Raw genomic sequence first — 24,666 nt, 5'->3', positions numbered from 1 at the left:
ACAGTAAATATGTCGTGTTAAGTTGCAGACAGGCACAATGAAAGGACACCTACATATTATATTTCAGCCACAGCCTTCATCAGAAAAAGAAAGAGAAACACACGCCGTTCATTAAAAAAACCATTACTGACTTTCAGAAATGTTAGTTCCTTCCTCAGGGATGAAAGGGGGTGTATTTGGGAAGGAGCAGAGGTGACACAGACTCCATCTCAAGAGAGATCCTACTGTTAGGATGGAGGCCAGTATGAAGGTTGAGGTGACAGAAGAATTACACAGGCAAAGATAGTACAATGGTAAGCACTGTGCCAGTTTCAGTCCAAAGCAGATATGAGAGACTGAAAACTAAAGATAGACTGAGAGGAAAAGGAATGAAAAGTGGAATGTATAGTGCAATTAAGAAGCAAGAGGAAGGCAGAAAAGAGAGATCTGAAAAAAAAGAGAGCTTAAGACAAAAAATAAAAAAAACTTTTTACTCTAGTTCTTTTTTTCCTTTCCCGATTTTTCATCATTTTTTATCTCCCTTTTTTATATATTTTCTCCTTTTCTGTTTGTTCGCAACTGCACCTGTCATTCTACTTCTCTCATTCCATTTTTACTTTTGAGTCTGTCTTATCATCCCTGGAATGAAGATGGCACAATGTGAACCTATTCTCTCTGATACCTCCCCCTTCATCTTATGTTCCCTCTACCTCACAAAAGTTTACTCTCAACCTGGGATGTGAATGACCTGCTTTCCTTCCCAGGAATATCATGCTTTCCTTCGTGAAGAACAAACTAACAGTTCACAAAGCTAGGAGTAGTTTTCTCAGTTTTAAATGTTTGTAATGGCAATTCAGGAATCACACCTTCTGAAGGTAAATCCTGATCAGCCTTATATCTCTTTGTTGAAACTTCCTGGCAGATTAAAACTGTGTGCCCACCCGAGATTCGAACTCGGGACCTTTGCCTTTCGCGGGCAAGTGCTCTACCAACTGAGCTGCCGAAGCACGACTCACGCCCGGGACTCACAGCTTTACTTCTGCGAGTATCTCGTCTCCTACCTTCCAAACTTTACAGAAGCTCTCCTGCCAACCTTGCAGAACTAGCACTCCTGAAAGAAAGGATATTGAGGAGACATAGCTTAGCCACAGCCTGGGGGATGTTTCCAGAATGAGATTTTCACTCTGCAGCGGAGTGTGCACTGGTATGAAACTTCCTGGCAGATTAAAACTGTGTGCCTGACCGAGACTCGAACTCGGGACCTTTGCCTTTTGCGGGCAAGTGCTCTACCAACTGAGCTACCGAAGCACGACTCACGCCCGGTACTCACAGCTTTACTTCTGCCAATACCTCGTCTCCTACCTTCCAAACTTTACAGAAGCTCTCCTGCGAACCTTGCAGAACTAGCACTCCTGAAAGAAAGGATATTGCGGAGACATGGCTTAGCCACAGCCTGGAGGATGTTTCCAGAATGAGATTTTCACTCTGCAGCGGAGTGTGCGCTGATATGAAACTTCCTGGCAATTATCCGCGAAAGGCAAAGGTCCCGAGTTCGAGTCCGGGTCGGGCACACAGTTTTAATCTGCCAGGAAGTTTCATATCAGCGCACACTCCACTGCAGAGTGAAAATCTCATTCTGGAAACATCTCCCAGGCTGTGGCTTAGCCATGTCTCCACAATATCCTTTCTTTCAAGAGTGCTAGTTCTGCAAGGTTCGCAAGAGAGCTTCTGTAAAGTTTGGAAGGTAGGAGACGAGGTACTGGCAGAAGTAAAGCTGTGAGTACCAGGCGTGAGTCGTGCTTCGGTAGCTCAGTTGGTAGAGCACTTGCCCGCGAAAGGCAAAGGTCCCGAGTTCGAGTCTCGGTCGGGCACACAGTTTTAATCTGCCAGGAAGTTTCATATCAGCGGACACTCCGCTGCAGAGTGAAAATCTCATTTTGGATCTCTCTTTGTTATTTTACAGTTTTTTTAAAAGCAAATTCACATTGTGTTTAATGTGTAGAACATCCAGTTTTTTTCTGTCTGAAAAAAACCTGTATGATGTATGAGGTTCTGGTGGGTTATGGGAATGAAGCAAACAAATGAACATCACTAGCAATGCTGTAATCAGCTTCTCAGAATCCATGCAATGAACTTGACACATCAGGACACGAGTTCATTATCACCCATCATGCTACTGTGATCTGTATCATGAAGGCCAAAAAACAATGTACAAAAATTACTGTCATATGTTGAAATGAGTGGGAGTCCTAAATTGTTATAATATAGTGAAGATATGTAAACATAAAAAGCTGTGCATGTGCTTAAAGAAAATTCAATTGGATACTTGCATATTTCAAAAGCAGTAAATTAAGCTAGTGTGCATTTGGAGTACGTGACAAACATTGAAGTAGCTTAAAATTGGCACCAGGTAACTATTCTCTATATGGGAAGAAAGGCAGTAAAAACATACATTTAAATCAAAGGAAAGGGCATTACTATCAAACACTAAAAGTATTTTTTTCATTATTCTCTATAAATCTGATGGTAGCCTGCAGGAGTTGGAAAGAATGTGGCTAAAAATATAAAATAAAGTATTGGGTTGAGAGGGACAAAATAAAGCAAATGCTGAACATACAGATGTGAGATTTGTGAGGTTCCATGACCAGCCCTGCATTAATTTGAGTATAACATCAGTATACCATAGGGTAAGCGAGCTCTTTAGGAATGCTGGAAGATGCATAGGATTCAGTAACAACATGTGAATAATTCACAGTAGGGTTAAAGACATAGTAGCAGAAAACATAAGGTGGGCCATTACACAAATGCACAGCCACAGATTATTGAGGTTAGGTGAGATTTTTAAAATGCACTATATCTGACTTAGAATGACACACTCACAGGGATTTAAATTTGAAATGTAGATAATTATAAGTTAAATGCTTATTTATGCACATCCATACAGACAAAAGAACTGTCACATTCACAATAAAGAGATAATGAATTTATAAAATATACATAAATTACTAACTTATAAATGGATTAAGAAAGATAAGCACACTTGCTTGAGCCGACACAGGAAGAGGGAATACGCATAATTATTACAGTACACAGATCCCCAGCATCAATTTTCGTAACAAATTCTATGCATTATAGTGCTGCCTGTCAGACATTAAAAAAAAAAAAAAAAAAATGATAAATTTGAGTTCAGCGGCACCTTTGCCTCACTTCCTTTTTAGTTTCATATGTAAACAGATTGAAATTACAGTAGTAGTTAAACCAACATATGCCTATCCTGAGGTAAGTGGATTGAAAGATAATGATGCACAGTTCAGAAATGCTGAAAAGTAAACAGTGTGCCATATTAATAGCAAAACTATGAAAGTTTCAGAAGATAAGCTTACCTCTGCGAAGATTAAATAAGCTTGACATCAGTACTAAATTTAAACATATTTTTTGTGAGTTTCTTTTCATTTCTTAAAAGGCAGAAGGGTCCAAAGAGATGTAAGAGGGGCAAAGGAAAAGGACAGGTGAGATTTAAGAAAAGGGGCAGTTTGGAAAAGTCACCAGTGCAGTATCCAACAATCAGTCTCAATTTCTCATCCTGTCCGGTTCAGTCTCCCCTGACCCAGGGTTGTAGGTGACTTTTATGTGGTTTTTCTCCTGGTGCTACTTGATGAGATTTGTTGTGTATCCAGTAACATTATATTTAACATTACATTTTTAGAAACTGATTTTTTGTTAATATATGAGTATTGCAATGTTTTATAAAATATAAAAGGACAGATGAAGACACAATTTAATGAAACTGGAAGCTCAAGAAATAAAATCAAATCAGTATAGACTATTCCTAGAAGAGAGATTAGTTAAATGTACTTTTTGTTCCAACTGATCCATCATGAGGAGATTCTCCAGGATGAAGAACATGTCAGAAGAACAAAAATACATGACAAATATATTCAATGAAAAACAAATATGCTAATGTACCTTCCGTACATCCCAAGTGAAATGATCGTCAAAGATGTGGAATGAGTCAAAAAATTTCTAAACATAATGAGGGGAAGCAGCCACAGAATTTTTTATGAAAGAAAGGAGGAATGTAGATACAGTTCACCGATCGCAATTGTTTTAATAATCACTTTTAACGAGTAGCTGAAACAACTGGTGGAAGTAGTTCAGAAGAGCACTAACAAACGAACAATATAGAGAAAATTTAATGAAATTAGAATCTCTCTCACTGCCTAAGCAAAAATAATGACTGCCAGTAATACAATAAAAAATTGCAGCCCTACATTACATATGTTCTTAGTCTGACATGTGCCACTTCATGATTTAATATTTACTCTGGAAAGTGTGAAATATGTCATTGTTAGGTGTCTCTGAAGGATGGCTCTATGATATCAGTAGCCAGCTGCGAATCTCTCCTCACATCATTTTCCAAACTTTTTAAGGAAGCGAAATACTCAAGCTGTCACTCAGCTATGCAGTAATGGTATGCATAACATCTCAGTTTGTACATTGACTGAACACAGAATAATATTTTTAAATGATATAGTATCACCGTTAGGAATCTTCTCTAACACTATAAGTTTTTAATTTTGTCAGCCATAACATTTGATTGGAGAAGTTACATTTTTATGGAACATCTGATTCAGTAAAAGTTTGGTTTACTTCCTATTTAAGTAACACATGGCAGAAAGGTGCATTAAGCTGTTGCAATAATTCACGAGAGGCACCACATAAATTACAAGAACCTTATGCAGTGTTTGATCAAATTATTCTTCCTATGATCTACCCTTTTTTTCCATCAGGCAGAATTAGTCCTTTTTGCAGATGATATTGCAAAACTTTGAAAAAAGCTGCAACTGAGAAAACAGTAATGTTTTGTGTATGTTATTAACTAGTTTTGTGCCAGTGGGCTAACTTTGAAACAACAGAGCTCATTCAGCTTTTGTACTGACAAAATACCACACTTCAGGTGTGTTCTGTAACCACATAGCTTACTTACATCACATTATTTATAAGCAGCCAATATCTTTCAAAACAGTTATACTTCTTTGTATATTTGTTCTGCTGACTGACAACACGGCACTACTGTCTACCTTAATCTTTTTACCCTTGAACATTTTCTTAATCACATTATGAACTGTAAGAGGAGATACCATCTATTTGTATACGGCTTTATAACAAAACATTACCAGTTGCATACGGTTCTCATGACACCCCTGCGAATTTTCATGTACTATATTTACAATATTTGTTTATTTTAGTCCACAACATGATCCAATAATATTTCCAATTAAAAAAAATGCACAGAATCCACCATACTCATAAATTTGTTACTGACAAGAACACTGCACGATGGTATTCAGTAAGAGTTCAGTACTTTTATGCATCTCAAATAATGCAATTGATACATCCTAAGAAGAAAATTATATCCAATCGATCATTCAAGTCATGTAATAGTTCCATTTAAGAGAGATTACAACAAGTATGTTCTCCAGTATTCTCAAACTGATCTATAATATTTTGAAAACAGTGACTTAGTATGCCATGTCTATTAAAGACAACTGTGCCAAGAAATCCAACTGCTCATTGGGATGGGGCAAGGTGGTGGAGTGGTTATCACACTAGGATTGCATTTGAGAGAACAATCATTCAAATGACCAACTCACCATCCCAATTTACGTTTTCCATGATTTCCCTAAATTGCTAAAGGCAAATGGTGGGATGATTCCACTGAAAGAGCATGAACAATTTCCTTCCCTGTCCTTCCTTAACCTGAGCTTATGCTCCATCTCTAATGAACTCTTGTTGATGGGACACTAAACTCCAATCTTCTTCCATCATTTTATTCATTGGGAAGTAAAGAAGGAAAAGGGCTGAGGGATCACAGAAATCTCATTACAAGAAAATGGACCAAAAGACAGAATCTGCTCTGTAATTTAGTAAAACAGACGGTTCACATACACTCCCTGATGAAAAGCACCCGAACACTTATTAGTGGACATAATTTGGAGTACATCCATGTCTAACCCATTACCTAGGTGTTCCATTGGGTTCAGATTGGGACTTAGGACAGGCCAGTCTATTTCAGGAATGTTAATTGTCCACAAATCACTGACTCACACATGCTATTTTATGACAGGGTTCACTGTTGTGCTGATACAATCAATCATTGTTGCCAAACTGTTACTCTACTGTGCACAGTACACAACACAATAAAATGTGTTCAGTATATCCTTCTGCATTTAGTCTTGCCTTAAGTTAAATAATGGGACTACATTCTAACTGTGGGAAACAACCCCCATACCTTAACATCAGTCTCCTCCATACTTGACCGTTGGCACTACATCAGATGGCAGGTAACATTCTCTAGGCATTCAGCAAATCCAAACATTTTGACTGGCTTGGCACAGCATATGGCGTAACTACTCAATCCAAATCACTCATTTCCAGTCACTCACTGTGTTGTGGTATCGCTCTTGACACCACCTCAAGTATTGCTTGTACTGCCTGCAGAAATGTGTAGTCGTGAGGAGCTGTTTGACCACTGTACCCCATTCTTTTTATCTTCTTATACATAGTCATTGTGCTAGTTAGACTGCTGGTATCACTTAAGAACTCTCAGGGAATTCCTTCCACTGATTTCATGTGATTTTTTACAACCAACTTCCACAATGCTCTATGGTCCCTGTTTGTCAGTACACGAGGTCCGCCTACTCTTGGTTTAACAGTGGTTGCCCCTTGATGTTTCTACTTCATAGTAATATCAATAACAGTCAACTTCAGCAGCTTTAGAAGGGCTGAAATGTCTCTGATGGTTGGCATTCAATAACTAGTCTACATTCAAAGTCACTGAGTTCTTCTGACTGATTCATTCTGCTGTTCCTACTTCTCTATTGACAAAGCAATGCTACTTGCCTAGTGCCTGACATCTAGTGATTGATTCTGCATTATATAGGGATATCCGGATACTTTTTATCAGCTAGTGTACCAATTTAATAGATTAAAAAATGAATATTCTTAAAACAATGAAACAATTTATTCGGAATCAGAGAATGAGCATTTTTCTTATTATATTTTGTATTTTTCCCCAAAATACTGCATATTTCTCTCATCGCTGCAACAGATGTGATCATCATAACAAATATCTTCACAAAGACGAAACAGGTACATTTACAGAAATCGTGTGATCTGTCAGAAACAAAAGACGCATTACAATACATATGAAAGGTGTAAGGTTAAATGACAAGTTAAAACTGGTCAATATTTTGGCAGCCATCAAGATTAATGAAAGAAAATATCTGAAAGTGTACAATATCATGATATGGTAAGAGTGTAATTAATTTATCACAGTGTCTTCACAAAACAGATCAATATTTATCTTTTGACTCTTAATTTCACAATAATTTACATACATGTTCCTTCAAACATAGCTAATTTACTTCCATTTAGAGTAGAAACATCATGACAAAATCTTCACATTTTGCATTACGTATTACAGAATCTTCAGCCATTTTCATGCTTTTTATTTGAATATAGGATCACAAACATTTCCATACTCCTTTTAGAATAATTTCTTCTGTACCTCTTCCCCCCTCACACACACACACACACACACACACACACACACACACACACAGACACACACCTCTTATATGTTAAGTAGTGTTTCTGTTCAAACTTTGAACAGCTTTTTCATAGTGTGTCCAATGGTGCCTGGGAGGTAGTCCCTATCTTACTTGGAACATATTTATGACATGAAAATATTTTACACCTTTCATACTGCAAACTACAGAGCTTTGGTACTGATGGCAGTCAAAAGATTGATTTATCTTAAAAAAAAAATTACATCTGATGGTCTTTCTTTGACAAACTTATGCATAACATTTACGTACCACAATGATGAGAATATGCACAAGAGTTGTTGCAGTTATACAAAATAAAGTGAAATAATCACTGAAAAAAGAGTAACTTTTTACACGGTAAAAATTACCATTAACTGAACAAACAAACAAACATCTCTGCACTTAAAAATTGAAGCAATTAATATGTTTATGCAGTTTTAGGAAATAAAATTATTTCCAGTTTCTTGATGAAAGTGACTCACAGCCCATTCTTTCTTTCTCAGTACAGAACATATTACTTCTGGATGTGAAAAGAGCAAAACAAGCACTGGCAGATTTTAAATATGTCATTGTCTGTGACAAAAATGTATAAATAAAGAAAACTATGACATTCACAATTCATGCAGCTGATAACTCACTAAGACTATACACATAACAAGTACTTCTGCAAGTATGCTGTTATAACATTAGTAGTATTTCTCATAGAGAACTGCTATTGCACAGTCTGGATAAACCAGAACATGCTGTAGAAAATTCTGTCCGATTTACAAATGTTTTAAACATTTGATATTTGTACATTATATCCATTCGAATATTTAAAAAAAGCTATAGTCACAATAGAATGCTAGAATTGACACTCTGAACATTAATATGTACATGGCAACTACACTATTTACATTAAAGGGCGGATCCACTGTTCAGAAATGTCCAATTAACCACAGAAGTCAAACAGCAGCTTCTGCTGCTTATTGTTCTGACATTCTTTGGGAATGTGTTTCATCAAACAGCCACCTTCTGCACAGTAAAGTGTCAGATTGTACTGATCATAATGCACAGTCATATATATGTATATAAATAACGTATCACAATTTACTGACGTATTGCTTCCAGAAGCTGAATCGTTGTCTTGGTATTATCATCGTCATCATCCTCACCGTCTGGCTCGTCCTAGGAAAAATATGAAATAAAAAAGAATATTAAGCAAAGTTTATGGATGCAATGGCACATTTAATAAGATTCTGAAGCAATAAAACTTTAAAAAGTGAAATCTGGCAGAAATTAGTTAATTCCTATATTGCTGAACTGTTTTAGAGTTTCTCTTCTCTATATCAAATCAATCTAAGCAACTCATATAATAAACAATTGTTGAAAGGAATGTTCTAAAACATACATGAAAACTGCTGCATCAACCAATACTATAATTATCTTACAACATGGTACTGATGTGAAGAAAATAATAATAATAATAATAATAATAATAATAATAATAATAATAATAATAAAACTGGGATCAAGAAAAGGGAAAAGCAACAGGTAGAGTCTGAGTGACTTGGAAAATACAACTGCAAGTTTCTACTGGGAGACACAAAAACTGTACATGTCACGGGATTTATAAATTATGACAATGAAAACAATCAATTTTTGACAAAATAATGTAATTGGATAGACAAAAAATCTACTCAGCAAGTGGCAGCAGAACACATACATAAAAGGTTATAATTAGGCAAGGTTTTGGAGCCAGTGGCTACCTCTTCAGGCAGGAGAGTTGAAGGGGAAGCAAAATGGCTGAAGAAAAAGGATTGGAGAGGTCTAGGAAAAGGTGTAGATTTTGGGGAAGTCACCCAGAACCACTTGTCAGGGAAGATTTACCGGACGGGATCAGGAGGAAATACTGAGTGTTAGGGACTGCACTGGATGAGATTTGTGAGAGAATTGAAATCTCATTTGGTGCAGTCCCCAACAGTCTGTCTTTCCTTCTCATCCCATCCGGTAAGTCTCCCTTGACCCGTGGTTCTGGCAGATTTTTCAAAACCTACACCTTTTCCTAGACTTCTCCAGTCCTTTTCCTTTACCCCTCTTTCTTCCACATCAAACCTTCTGCCTGAAGTAAAGAGGTATATAGTATAAAGATAAACACAATTATGTAGGATGAAAAGATGCGTGAATGGCTAAAGAGGAGAGGGAAAAAGGAGAAGACTGAAGTGCAAATGGGAGTGAGGTTCAATGTAGGTTCAATCTAGGGGGATGGCGGGATGAAAGGATGTGTTGGAGTGCAAGTACCCATCTCCGCAGTTCCGAGGGAGTGGTGTTGGGTGGGAGAAGCCAAATGGCACGTACGTTGTAGCAGGTTCCTAGGGAACCTGGAGTGCAATTTCCCATCTCCACAGTTCCGAGGGACTGGTGGTGGGTGGGAGAAGCCAAATGGCAGGTATGTTGTAGCAGGTTCCTGTGTGTTACAGTTTTTAATATCTTTGATTCGATTAGCTTATGGCCAAAGCTTAAGTCCGAATGGAACAATGCTTTATGTCCTCCTTTATATTCATGATCGTGAAGTTCAAAGATACCCAGTATCTTGAAGTCCTACATACAAAGTATCTTCAACCTTTGTTTTGTTTTGTATTTGGTTTTATGGGGCATTGCATGAAGCCATTAAAAATAAGGTGACCTGTTAATCCTCAGTTACTAGCAATACCAATTTGAAGGTATGCCTGTGTCAAACCGAATAAGGACAATTTATGATACGACATGTGTTTTTTACTTATTTTAGATCCTTTGAAACCAATGATGTAGAATGACTGTAAAGATTAAGTTATATTATTCAACCCTCCCATATAACCAACTGAGGGACCATGTTTGAGTTTGTAAGGAGAGTAATTATTTAGTATTATGTAATTTGCTTTCGAAAGAACGTCTAATATCTATCCACCTTCAGATGTATACACAGAAGCAGGAAAACTATGAATAATTCTAATTTCATATGGTAACTGCAAGTCTGAAGGTGTACCACCCAGAAACTGGTACACTTTGAACTCTTCATCACACACAATATGGTGGCTTGCGGAGTTAAGATCCAGATGTGCTGGGCACTGCTGGTATCCTATTTAACTGTCACTGGCAATAACACTTCCTGCCCATGTCTGCATCCAACTTCCTGCTGTCTGAGCCTCGACCAAGGGGCAAGTGATGGTATAAACTGAGATCAAATCACAGCACCAGTTGCACTTTTTTTTAAAATTTGTGATCATCAAAACTGGATTCATCCAACAAGGCAATTTTTCAGTGGTTACAGGACAACTGACATGAGAGTTCTCATATAACTCCTGAAAAATGGCCTCGGTTGCCGAAACTGGTCATGGTAATCATAAATGAAAATAAAAGGGCAACTGGTGCTCAAATTTGGTCCCGAATATGCTACAGCCAACCCTCACTACATGGAATGTTAAAAGAATATACAAACAATATTAAAGGGAAAGTATCTTATACATTAACACAGTTATTAATAAGCTGAGCAGTTTGATGGAACCTAGATGTAGCTGCTGTTAATGCTATATCTTTTCTAACATCTATTCCCCCCCCCCTCCCCCCTCTCTCTCTCTCTCTCTCTCTCTCTCTCTCTCTCTCTCTCTCTCACTCACACACACACACACACACACACACACACACACACACACACACACACACACACACACACACACACTTTTCCCTTCCACTCTTTGTGACTACTTTTCCATTAATCCTACATCTATTTATGATTTGTTTCTTCCTCCACCCTCTCCTTCCCCTCTCTTTCACCAAATAACAGTGTCTTTATAATTGGTGGGACTCAAATATGGTGAAAATTAACATTCTCCAAGGCTGGTTTGTCCTACTGATTCCAATTTAGGGTAAAGTAAATGATGCATTTTCTACAGAAGCAATAACCTTCAGTCACAAAATTGTATATATAAAGCAATTCGAGGTACATTTTAGAGAAACAGAGTGAGGTTTATGTTTTCATAGCCAGTTTTGTAAGAACTAGCGATAACAAATGAATCCTTTCTCTTTGAGTAGTAATAATAAATGAATATAGTTTGTCTGTTGGTTCTTCTAACACTTCTTGGTATGACAATTTCACATTTAAGGGTGAAAAACGTGTAGTTTTGTTAGTTATTATAAACTGGCTTGTGACTTATAATACTGACAATAGTTTTGGATAATAATAACTGTTACGTGACGATGACCTAATAAGCCAAACATTGGTTCCAATAAATATCAGTGGAATGAAACACAACACATGCGCTTTTTGTATATAAATATAATGTGTAGCTTTGGGATCAGGGCGTCTGTGGCAAAAAGAAGAAAAATGAAATAAGTAAGTCATTTTTATGAAAACATTGGAACTAATAACACATTTTCAAGTCATTTGCAAGTGTCCCACCATGGTATTTTTCTAAGTAAATTTATAAAACAATTTCCAACATTATTCCAACTCATCCCACTTTGTATACCAGAGTAATGTGATATACTTCATGAAATCCTTGGGTAAAATGGTTGTTCCCACATTAAAATCAGTCTCTATCATCAACTTTGTTTTTTAAAAAAATGCAGACAAGCAGTTAAAATCTGTCTTAACATTTAAACAGTCACTTTTGTATACACTTCAATTACTTATTACGGCTACAAATGGAAGTTTGTGATGACATCAACAATATTTGCAGACTGTTGCAAAAAGGGAGACTCCATCCTGTATCATCAAACTGACAGATGTGCATTCATTTGGTGCTAATGAAAATCAAGCCTGAACTGAGAGTCCCCCTCTCCCACTCCCAACCCAAGTGCTCCACTTCAATTAATATTATTGCACATAACTGAACTACTGCTACTGAAAAATCCAGGGTGGAATGGAAAAATATTATGAAAAGGAAAGCTCCTACTCACCATATAGTGGAGATGCTGAGTTGCAGATAGGCACAACAAAAAGACTCTCACAATTAAAGCTTTCAGCCATTAAGGCCTTCGTCAACAATAGACGACAACTGCAGTCTCAGCAGCATCAGTACATGATGGGAATGGCAACTGGGTGGGGGTAAGGAGGAAGCTGGGGGGGGGGTGGGGGGGGTGGAGGGATAGTATGGTGGGAGTGGCACACAGTGAAGTGCTCCAGATTAGACGGAGGTGAGGGAAGAGGGCGGGGGAAGTAGTGGAAAAGGAGAGAAATAAAAATAAGGGGTTTGGTGGTGGAATGAAGGCTGTGTAGTGTTGGAATGGGAAGAGGGAAAGGGGCTGGATGGGTGAGGACAGTGACTAACAAAGGTTGAGACCAGGAGGGTTACGGGAACGTAGGATGTATTGCAGGGAAAAGCTGGTGTGTGTGTGTGTGTGTGTGTGTGTGTGTGTGTGTGTGTGTGTGTGTGTGTACTATTGTTGACGAAAGCCTTAACGGCCAAAAGCTTTAACTGTGAAAGTCTTTTTGTTGTGCCTATCTGCATCTCTGCTATATGGTGAGTAGCATCTTTCTTTTTCATAATATTGCTACTGCTACTGAAGATTTTCTATCAGGATGCCACAGTAGGTAAATGATATTAAGAGTCATAAGACTTGCAAAACTTTTCACTTTGTATCGACACAAAAATATAAAAAAAGCATGGAAACTAAGAGTAACAAAATGTGGGAAACTATGTGCACTCACACGGAAGCACAACAGTAAAATATTAACTAAACAGGTAGAAAGTTGTAGAAGGAGTTAAAACAATATAGCAGATAGATGTGTCTGGCTGACCACAAGACTAAAAAAGAATGAAGTAGCTACTCTGCAGCACACTAAAACCTCTAGCCTGAAAGTTTAGACACATCACAAAACTTTAAAACTTCTCATACTCGCCTCACCATCAGCTAAAATAGAGGGCATATCCCCTCCGATATTTGCTTCTGCCTTTGCAGCACAGTATAAAATGCACTCTGTTAAAATACAGTGTACAGATGGTTGCACACAACGAACATCACAAAATGCGGGATCATCTCGCTGTAGTAAAAGGCCGTGAGGAAGAGGGCAGTGCCCAATTTGAAGACGTGTGAGGCTCACTTCATCCCGCCTGAGCAACAGGCAGGAAGAATGGCATGGCCAGATAGTTGACGTCACCAACTGCAGTTTGTTGTCCACTACTGCCTGCCATTCCTTATCCCACAACTGCATGAACTTCCAATGTAGTGCAAAAATGACAGCCTGCAGGGGAATAGAACACTGTTCCACATCCTGTCTTCTAAAGGCCTCCTTGGCAGCCCGATCAGCCTGTTCATTTCCCTGTGTCCCCGCAGGCCTTGGTACCCAGCAGAATGACACTGGCTTTCGCTGCCACTGGAGCAAGTATAATTGGTCACACATCAGTTGGGCCAACTTCTCAGCTGGATACGTGTTCTGTAATGATTGTAAGGCACTAAGGAAATCAGAGCAGATGAGAAACCATTTGCCTTGAATACGCCGCATCTGCTCCAGTGCCTTGAGTACCTCATGGAGCTCCGCCGAGAAAACAGTATACTCATCATGAAGGCGAATCCTGGTGACATGGTCGGGGAACATTACAGAGCAGCCAAGGGAATTCCATTGTTTGGAGCCATCAGTGTACACTAATGTGAAACTGTGATGCATATCTAAAATGTTAAAAAACAGAGTTTGAAATGTAAAATCTGGTGTACAGTCTTTCTTAAAATTGGTCAAGTTTAAAATAAGTCTGGGCCTCTGGAAGAGGCAAGGTGGAAATCTGCTATAACCTAAATGTAAAACATAAAGACCAGCCACACCCATCTTTAAAAGGTAATCCCTTGCACAAATCCCATAGGGCCTCATTGCTTGTTGCTGGTTACGAAAAAGCCTTTCCAGTGGAGAGGCTGAGCAGTAATATGGTATGCAATTGCGCATGGTGTGGACATGTTTTATATGCCTGGCAGTCATCTAATGTGAATTGGCAGTTCATCAGCCTCTGCACAGAAGCTTGGTATGGCCTTGTTCTGAATGCCCCAGTGGCCAACTGAATCCCTTTATGGTAAACGACATCCAACATCTTTAAATAGAGGGTTTCATAGCCCACAAACTGTGCACTCATAATCTATCTGAGTTCACACAAAAGCTCTGCAAAACCAGAGCAGACAAGTCCTGTCGGTTCCCTATGTACTGGGGGAAAAACATTTCAAAATACTTAAAGCCTTAAGGGACCATTTTTTCAGATCCTTAATATGTAGCAACCATGTAAGTTTACAGTCAAATATGAGACCCAGAAACCTCATCAGGTCTTTGAGATTAAGAACAGTGTCCCTCATTCTCAGTTAATAAAAGTTTAAAACAGAATGAGAACTGTGTAAAAGAACAATAACAGACTTCTCGGTTGAAAACTTAAAACCACTCTTCCACATCCATTCATCTACATGTTGATCGATTAGCTGCAAGTGACATGTTGTTGTTGCACGGCTTGAAGAAGAGCAAAACACAGAGAAGTCATCCCCAAACAAAGACCATCTAAAAATGGCTCTGAGCACTATGGGACTTAACATCTGAGGTCATCAGTCCCCTAGAACTTAGAACTACTTAAAGCTACCTAACCTAAGGACATCACACACATCCATGCCCGAGGCAGGATTCGAACCTGCATCAGTAGCGGTTGCGCGGTTCCAGACTGAAGCACCTAGAACCGCACTGCCACGCCGGCCGACAAACAAAGAACACTGTACAGGACTTTTCACGTCTGACATAATGCTATTATTAGCTATGGCAAAGACAGTCGCACTTAAAACACTATATTGATGGACGCTGTTCTGCAGCTCAAAGAAAGCAGCAGACAGAATGTCTTTGGTTCAGTATCGAAAAAACCATTGCGAGAGAAAAGGACCGAATAAAAATGGGAAGACATCCACGAAAATCCCATTTGTGAAGTCGCTCGAAGATAAGATGCCTCCAAGTAGTATTGCAGGCCTTCTCGAGGTCAAGAAACATACTTAGAAGGTGATGCTGGTGCAGAATGCAGGAAAGCCTGTTGTATAGCCTCCATGAGGGCCAAGTTATCGAAGGTGAAGCGATACCTCCTGAAGCCACCACGCAATCAACTATGGAGTTGCCTGGATGCTAAGAGCCACATAAGTTGGCAGTTGACCATTTGCTCCAAGGTCTGCCCCACACAACTAGTAAGGGCAACACTACAGTAACTACTCAGGCATGTACAGTCTTTCCCAGGTTTTAAAAGAGGAATTAAAAGTGTCTCATGCTACGAGTCAGGAAAGTGATATGATGTCCAAATGGCACTAAAAAGTGCGAGGAAGATATCTTTCTTTTACCTTGTGAGATGCCATAGCATACTGTAATGGATTCTGCCGTGACCGGGGGATGTGTCATGAGCCACAGACAATGTAGAATCCAGTTCCCATAAGGAAAATGGGCAGTTGTAATCCTCATCAGTGGTGGACCAGAAGTCCAGACCACTCCTCTCATTAACCGCTTTGTGGTGCTGGAAACCTCAATCCACACAGGTGGTTGCAGTAACTATGGCAAAACAGGCCGCCATAGGCTGGGCAATGTCTCACAGTCTGGTTTGGAGACTGCTGTTGCCCATTATAGCAGCCATGGGGCACCTCCCTCCTCTGCCAGAAGATCTGCTGATGGTATCCCATACAACAGAACACTTCATGAAACAATTAATGCTGTTCAGGAACTGTTGGCATGGTCTCTTCTTGCTCTCTCAAATAATGTGGCGACATTTTGCCCTTGCCACCCAAAGGCTGCAAGATTCTCTGCAGTTGACCCACCTTTGCACAGCCACATTCCCAATCCTGATTGCAGAGTGGCAGTCATTGCTCCACCAGGGAACAGGCTGCCTCTTCAGTTGCCCTGTGGGCTGTGGAATGGGTGCTTCAGCGGCGCAATGGATCATTTTGATGATATGATCCTCCCATTCCTCGACACTGACACAATGTTCAAACTGGGGTAGCTCACTACAAAGTGTCCAGTCTGCTCAATTGAGCACCCATTGCAGTGGCTTCCTTTGGGTTTCCACTTCATGTGGACCATGAATCAAGAACGGGAAGTGATCTCTGTGCAAGTCATCAAGTACTTTCCAGTGAACAGTGTGAGCAAGGGCTGGACGGTAAAGCAAGAGGTTGATGACAGAACAACCCAGCTTCAGCACACAAGTGCGTGTTCGGTCCTGTATTTAGCAAATATGCGCATGCTGACAAGCACATCATACTGGGGCAGGAACATATTGTCAATGGATGATGGACGTGCACTGATATTGCAACTGCTTGTAAATTGCTTGTAAGGGAGAGAAGGGAGGAGTTTAGTCGTTACTGATGAAAATACCTACTCCTCCTTGAGCACTCTCTCCACTCTTGTCATCCTTTTTGTGGAGTACATAGCCTCGTAGCTCAGGGGTGTCTGACTGAAATTAGTGTCCTGGAGGCACAGACACAGAGATCCACCCTGATACAGTAGACAAAGTTCCTACAGATGTCCCCCAAAATCCTGCAATTTCCACTGTAATATGGGAGCCATCTATCATGGGGGGTAGCACAGGGGTGGGGCGACTGCAGCAGGTAAAGGTTCAGCCTTGGGGCAAGATGACTGCCCGACACATACCTCATACTCCATAAGCTCAAGGTAAGAGTCATATGTAACATCAGGTAGAATCACATCAATATGGTCCGATGGCTTACTGTTTGATTTTACATGTTAATGCTGCTTTTCTCTGTTTTGAGGGCTTTGTTGGAGCTGGAGTAGCAGTGGTAATCACTGTACTGGGCATCTAAACAGCCTCAGCTGTTGGAGGTGCCTGGGGCTCTTCCATGTTAGTCTAGGGGGGAGGGGGTGGGGGAGGCAATAGGCTCTGAAACACTTGCTGCCTTGCAAGTGCACTGACTTATTAGTTGTTAGTGTTGATGCTCGCAACCTCCGTTTGTGCAGATGCATCAGCTTTTGGAGCATGCTTCTGAAGGACTGATGCAAAAGATGTAACAAATGTGAGGGGCTGCATGGACTCGAAGATCTTTTAGGTATCATCACAAGGGATATACTTTGTTGTTTTTATTTCCTGTACTTTGCATTCCTCTAGAAAGATTTGCCAGTCCCCACTCCAAATAGAGTGATCTGCAGAGCAGTTTATACACTTGACAGGAGACGAACAACCAAGTTCTTCATGAGCGGCCTTACCACAGTTGCCCCAAGTCACTTCTCCCTTACACCCTAGGGTTGTATGTCCAAAATGCTGGCATTTGGAACAGGTCACTGGGTTTGGGACATATGGTCATTCGTTTAGGCAAAGAATGCCTGCCTTGACATACCCTGGGAGTTTACTGGTACTGAAGGTAAAAACGAAGAGTCAGATTTCACCAGGTCTCCATCCACCCTTTACATAATGTTCTGAATACCAACATTTCCTCCTGAGCCTACTCACCTAAATTCTTCTATAGGAATATCAACAAGGTCCCTACATGACACAAGTTCAAGGTGCTGTGGAGTTCTGTGTTGATGACATACTCCCCATGCACTTAGCTCTCTGTAGGTTAACAGCTTGTTGGGAACTGGCTATTTCATCAAACAGCATCCCATTCAGCAACTGCTGCACAGATTTTAGTATCCAGGAAATTCCTCCTAAGCTCTTTTGAATGTAGAAAGGTGAGACTTTCTTGAAACTTCATTCTTTCCCTTTTATTACTAAAACACAATCTGATTACCAGCCTGTGTTCTGTTACTCTTTACTGCTTCGTTCTTATTTACTCCCATATCTGGAGGGCTGGCTACCCGAGCCCTCTTTTACGTTGTGTGCTGGTGCCTACCAGCGGCCACCGCATCCCACTGGGAGGTGTAAAATTAAAAGTCACAGGATCCAGTTTGGTCCCAAGATCAGCTAGGGAACAAAAGTCCACCCAGAATGAGCCCCACACACCTGGTAAGCTTTATAAAATTGAGTTGTAGCTGGTTCCCCATTAGTGACTGTTCCAACACAACAGCCATGCATGTCCTCAGCATGCAGCACACTTTGAGATTGAGGATTGAGGTCCCCCCCCCCCAGAAGTTTAATCCATCCTCGTGATCTGGGCGGTCAAGCCAAGATATCGCCATTCCTTGAGAAACACAATGCTCAGCATGCCCAGAGCTTACGGTGACAGAGGATTGGCAGTGCTTACCAATCCCCAAGCTCAGGAACCCATGGGTCGCCGAGCCCACACCCAGCAAACGAAGGCTGAATCCCTGAGGGTTGTAAGCACAAAGTGCAAAACTGAAGAGGAAGCATGACCAGTGACAAAACATTTAAATGCAATACCTTCAATTGGGCATGCTGAAGTAAATATCACTCTACGTATCATACATGTTTGATAATTACCAATACTGTGAAGGAAGGAAAAAATTCATGACAAAAGTGACTGGTGTGCAATTTACTGCTTCCACAGACAGGGTGGTAGAATACACAATTGGACATTACTTAGGATTGAACGGTGCAATGTATCCAATTATTTTAAGGTAATTTCAGAATACTAGAATTACAAATGATGTATATATAATTTGTCTTGCACTATCTACAACAAAAAATGATATATTTGATTCACATTGTTCAACTAATGAAATGGCAGTTTTAGTATTTGCACTGTTCTTATTCACTCAAGAAGAGAAAAATCATTGCCTCCACTGCAGAATATGAATGATATCTAATATATACTGACACATTACAACATTAACAAAAATTACCTCAATTATTACCAGGCAATGTACACTGTAGCAGGAAAAGGATGCAGGATATTAGGTAGGTGCTGGAATTTCATTAATCTTTGTATCTTGTTTAGTTTGTCTTCTTCCACATCAATATCTTTTGCTATGCTTCTTCCATTATTACCCTCTGCTTTCAAAACAGCAGCAATTCCAGATGAAATTTCAAGCATCTTGTGTTCATCTGTAGCACATATTTGTCATTGGAACATTTGTGAATATTAAGGACTGAATGTTTTACACTTTTCAAGGTTTCAAACATACACCTCAAAAGTATTTATGTCCTCAAACATAAAGCAGCTGTGAGTCAAGTCTACATCTCAACAATGTTATTGACTCCTTGCTTCTCTTTGAAAAAAAACTGACTATACGAATCACCTTTTCACACTTTACAACAATAGATTCAGTTTAAATTGTATCAGGCTTCATTTTTAAAATAGTTTTGTTTGACCAATGCAACATGTCCCGAATGGATGACAGTAATAAGTATCCCTGGCACAGAGATACAACTGCAATGGAATCCCAATTTGGTTTTACAAAGAGTACTCTACGACATTGGCCACTTACTTAGTTCGCATTTATCACGAATCTTTCAACCAGCATGAAGCGACAAGTGACTTTAAAGCACAGGTGACTTCTGTATACAGGGTGAAGCGAAATTCGTGCATTCGGGTTTCGTAGCGTGACTCCTCACATGGCAGCGATAAAAAAAATGTCTCTCCAAAATTTCGTCTGGCAAATACATCTAGCAGAAAAAGAATATTAAAGAGTGGCAATATGGCAACACTGTAACCACATGTATGACAACTACCTCTGTCAGTATATATTAGTCGTGCTGTACAATTGGTACAGTGGATATAGTTTAGCATGAAGGAGACCAACGGTTCAATCCTGGGTGGGGATGCATTTTTTTTTATTTGCTAATTTCATTCTGACATTTCATACTGTAATATACACCGTTTCTTAGCTCACATGTCTCCTAAATTTACAACATTTTATAACATTGAACATAATAAATATATGGTTAGACAAATAAGAAATACACAGTTGAAACAAATGACCTGTCATAGGGCAGAATTACTACAAAAATAATATCAATTTCAAGATGCTAAAGATGGTAGCACAGTACAATAACACAACATCTACTTGGCATTTATACTACATGTAATATGGGTGCTCGGATGTCGCACATTTGCAACCAGTGACAATAATAATGTCCATATTAATGACCTCATGGCCTTTACAACAGAATACATTGTCCTCAGAACAGATGCTCAAAGCAGCCTCCCTGCATGTCTGAACATTGCACTACCTGCCAGATCATACAGCTCTGGACCCTTCGCAGTAAAACTGTGTCAACAGTAACAAGAACAGCATGAATACGTGCCACCAATTCTTTCACATTCGTCGGTGGAGAAGAGTACACATGCTCCTTCAGGTGTCTCCACATGAAGAAATCCAGGGGATTTAAATCAGATGAACATAGTGGCCATACAACTGGACATCATGTCCAAGCCATTTCCCTGGAAATGTTCTGCCCAGATACTGTCGGACATTAATTCCAGAGTGTGGAGGTGGATCATCATGTTGGAACCATATCTTCTGCCGAACATGTAGTGGAACATCTTCCAGCGGATCAGGCAGATAGTTTAAAGAGGAATGCATGATACCTTCATGCAGTCATCCAACCAGGCAATGTGTAGGGGCCCAAACACCTGTCACCCAATATTCCGGCCCAGATGTTGATACCAATGCGAACTTGATACCCACAGTGCATATTGAAGCCCCCCCCCCCCCCCCCCCCGGGTGATTGCTGCTTCATCTGACCATATAACGGTGTTCAAGAAGTCATCATTGCCATCCTGTTGTTGTTGGAACCATTCCCAGAATTGCATTCGCTGGTGGCGATTTGTAGGATGCAGGTGTTGCGTGAAAGCATAATGATAGGGGTGCAGCCTGTGCTCGTGCAGCACGTTAAGGACTGTGCGCTGTGAGACACGCAGCTGCCTTTCTGCACTACATGTACTTCGCTGAGGTTCTTTGTGTATGACCCCCAGAATAGCTTCCTCAATAGCTGGAGTACGGCAAGTCTGTGGACGAGCATTGTCACGCAATGGTGAAAGGAGAGAACCTGACTCCCAAAGGCGCAGCTCCAGATGACAATACACATTTTTTATCTGGATGGCATCGCCAAGGATATCTAGCAGCATATTCATGAGTGGCAACACCAGTCCGGTTATCAGATGCACCAAGAACCAGAAGCATATCAACATATTCATCACTTGTGTATGCCATACATCTGCCACACTGGTTTAGAGGTTTACAATGAGAAAATTCGATGTGTTTATGCATGTACACTGGAGTCTCTCACAGGTGCATTACTCCGCTCGTGACTAGTCCCTGTCTGGTGGACAGCACATACAGTTTAAACACGCTGTCAGTCCTGTGTTCTGTTCCACTGAATGCGTATTACCCCTCTGGCAGATATTGTTCTGCATGATTCATCCCAACACCCCCAATTGTGAAATGTTCAGTTTCGAATCACACTGTTTCCCTAATGGTAATAAACGTCATGTTTCCACAATCCCATCGACAGTTAATAATAATAATAATAATAATAATAATGCATTGAGACACGTAATAAACAGCATGCTGTTATCATACTCAATGTTGAAAGGCATCATTAATATCATGGTGATAACACATACAAATAGTAATCAAATTTGGACATTATTGGCAAAGCACATTGTTAGTTCTACTGATAACATAAGGCCCTAACGAAATGTAATGGACATGAACAAGGCAAGAATAATAGTTGGTACTAATCTACAGGACCGTTGGAGGAGGGTACAAGGAAAACAGGTTTCGCATCTAGTAGATGAATTGGAGCGAATAAATTCACGCCCACAACGTGGAAAGGGCTTCTTTCAAAGATGACCAATCTTCCATTTCTACAACTGCAGTATGTAAGTCTTCTAGAGGACCCGCTGCAATCACTGTTGATGATTAAGATGCCAGATACCATACCACCTGGGCTACATTTACCAAATAAAAAACATATGCCTCAACCCAGGATCAAACCATAGACCTGAATGCAAACCTAAAACTCTATCCACTGCACCAACTGTACAGCCTGACTAATATGTGCTGACAGAGGTAGTTACCATACATGTGGTTACAGCATTGCCAGATTGCCACTCTTTAACATCCTTTTTCTGCCGGATGTATTTGCTGGACGAGATTTTGTGATAGACATTTTTTATCGCTGGTATGTGAGGAGTCACGCCGCGAAGCCTGAGTGCACGAATTTTGATTTATCCTGTATATGAAGGGTAAAAGAATGGACCCGCAAAATTACAGACCAATAGCCTAAAAATCTGTTTGTTGCAGAATTTTAGAACATTTTCTGAGATCAGTACTAATCAGCATGGCTTTAAAAAGCATTGTTTGTGAGAAACCCAGCTTGCTCTTTTCTCACATGATACACTGCAAACTATGAATGAACAGCACCAGGCAGACTGCCTATTTCTAGATTTCTGATAACCATTTGACACATTACCCCACTGCAGGCTGTTGATGAAGGTATGCGCATATGGAATAGGCTCCCAGATATGCAACTGGTTTGAAGACGTTTTAAGTAATAGAACCCAGTATGTTGTCCTTAACGGCAAGTGACCAACAGAGACAGAGATAACATCAGGAGTGCCCGACAGAAGTGTGATAGGACCATTGCTGTATTCTATATACATAAGTGATCAGGCAGACAGGATGGACAGCAATCTGTGATTGTTCACTGAAGATGCTGTGGTGTACAGGAATGTGTCAAAGATAAGTGACTATATGTTGCTACACAATGATCTACACAAAATTTCTAGTTGGTGTGATGAACGACAGCTAGCTCTTGATGTAGAAAAACTTAAGTTAATGTGGACGAGTAGGAAAAACAAACCCATTATATTTGGATACAGCGTTAGTAGTGTCCCATTTGACACAGACATGTTGTTTAAATATCTGGGTCTCATGTTGTGAAGCAATATGAAATGGAACAAGAATTTGAGGATCATGCTGCGAATACATAGAAAGATAGATGTCTTATCATTTAGCTACAAAATAGCAGGTCAGCAACTGGAAGCAGTTAATTCCATAAACTATCTGAGAGTACGCGTTAGGAGTGATTTAAAATGGAATGATCGTATAAAGTTGATTGTCGGTAAAGCAGATGCCAGACTGAGATTCATTGGAAGAATCCTAAGGAAATGCAATCCGAAAACAAAGAAAGTAGGTTACAGTATGCTTGTTCACCCACTGCTTGAATACTGCTCAGCAGTGTGGGATCTGTACCAGATAGGGTTGATAGAAGAGATAGAGAAGATCCAATGGAGAGCAATGTGCTTCATTACAGGATCATTTAGTAATCGCGAAAGCGTTACAGAGATGATAGATAAACTCCAGTGGAAGACTCTGCAGGAGAGACGCTCAGTAGCTCGGTACGGGCTTTTGTTAAAGTTTCGAGAACATACCTTCACCAAAGAGTCAAGCAGTATATTGCTCCCTCTTAAGTATATCTTGCGAAGAGACCATGAGGATAAAATCAGAGAGATTAGAGCCCACACAGAAGCATACCGACAATCCTTCTTTCCACGAACAATGCGAGACTGAAATAGAAGGGAGAACCGATAGAGGTACTCAGCGTACCCTCCGCCACACACCGTCAGGTGGCTTGCGGAGTATGGATGTAGATGTAGATGTATATCGTTGTGGGACTGGCGAATGGTTGACTTTGGTTTATTGGGAGACTTTTAGGAAAATGTGGTTCACCTATAAAGGAGACCGCAAATTGAATGCTATTCTTGAGTGCTGCTTGAGCTTTCAGGATCCGCACCAGGTGAGACTGAAAGAAGACATCGAAGCAATTCAAAGTCAACCTGTCACATTTGTTACCAATAGGTTTGACCAGCATGCAAGAGTTACGGATATGCTTCAGGAGCTCAAGTGAGAGTTCCTGGAAGGAAGAAGACTTTCTTTTTCAAAGAACACTGCTGAGAAAGTTTAAAGAATCGGAATTTGAAGCTGACAGCAGAATGATCCTAATGCCACGAACATACATTTTCGTAGGGACCACTAAGATAAGATACGAGAAATTGGGGCTCATACGAAGGCATATAGACAGTCATTTTTCCCTCATTCTATCTGTGAGTGGAACAGGAAAGGAAGGGACTAGCTGTGGTAAAGTGTACCCTCCGTCATGCACCATACGGTGGCTTGTGGAGTATGCATGTAGATGTAGTGAAGAGCATTAAGGAATTTGCTGATATCTCCATCATCAGTTATTCACACAGATTAATGTGTTTATAA

General features: G+C 40.1%; 1 protein-coding gene and 1 non-coding gene across 33 annotated transcripts in view; one reads left to right on the top strand and one right to left on the bottom strand.

The window, feature by feature from the left end:
• Nucleotides 1-1,776: 1,776 nt before the first annotated feature.
• Nucleotides 1,777-1,851, top strand: Trnas-cga (transfer RNA serine (anticodon CGA)). The gene has a single exon. It is a non-coding gene; the product is annotated as a tRNA-Ser (tRNA).
• Nucleotides 1,852-6,981: 5,130 nt separating this feature from the next.
• Nucleotides 6,982-24,666, bottom strand: part of LOC126266845 (transcriptional repressor CTCF) — a 147,792-nt gene continuing 130,107 nt past the window's right edge. For all 32 annotated transcript variants that reach the window (XM_049971420.1, XM_049971415.1, XM_049971419.1 and 29 more), the window contains one exon: nt 6,982-8,756. In XM_049971420.1, coding sequence (XP_049827377.1) covers nt 8,679-8,756 — 78 coding nt within the window. In that variant the 3' untranslated portion in view covers nt 6,982-8,678. The remainder of the gene's footprint in view (nt 8,757-24,666) is intronic.

Source organism: Schistocerca gregaria, chromosome 4, assembly GCF_023897955.1.
Source record: "Schistocerca gregaria isolate iqSchGreg1 chromosome 4, iqSchGreg1.2, whole genome shotgun sequence".
Classification (NCBI taxonomy): Eukaryota; Metazoa; Arthropoda; class Insecta; order Orthoptera; family Acrididae; genus Schistocerca; species Schistocerca gregaria.
Note: the sequence above shows the minus strand (reverse complement) of the source record. Positions and strands in the feature narration are given on the sequence as shown.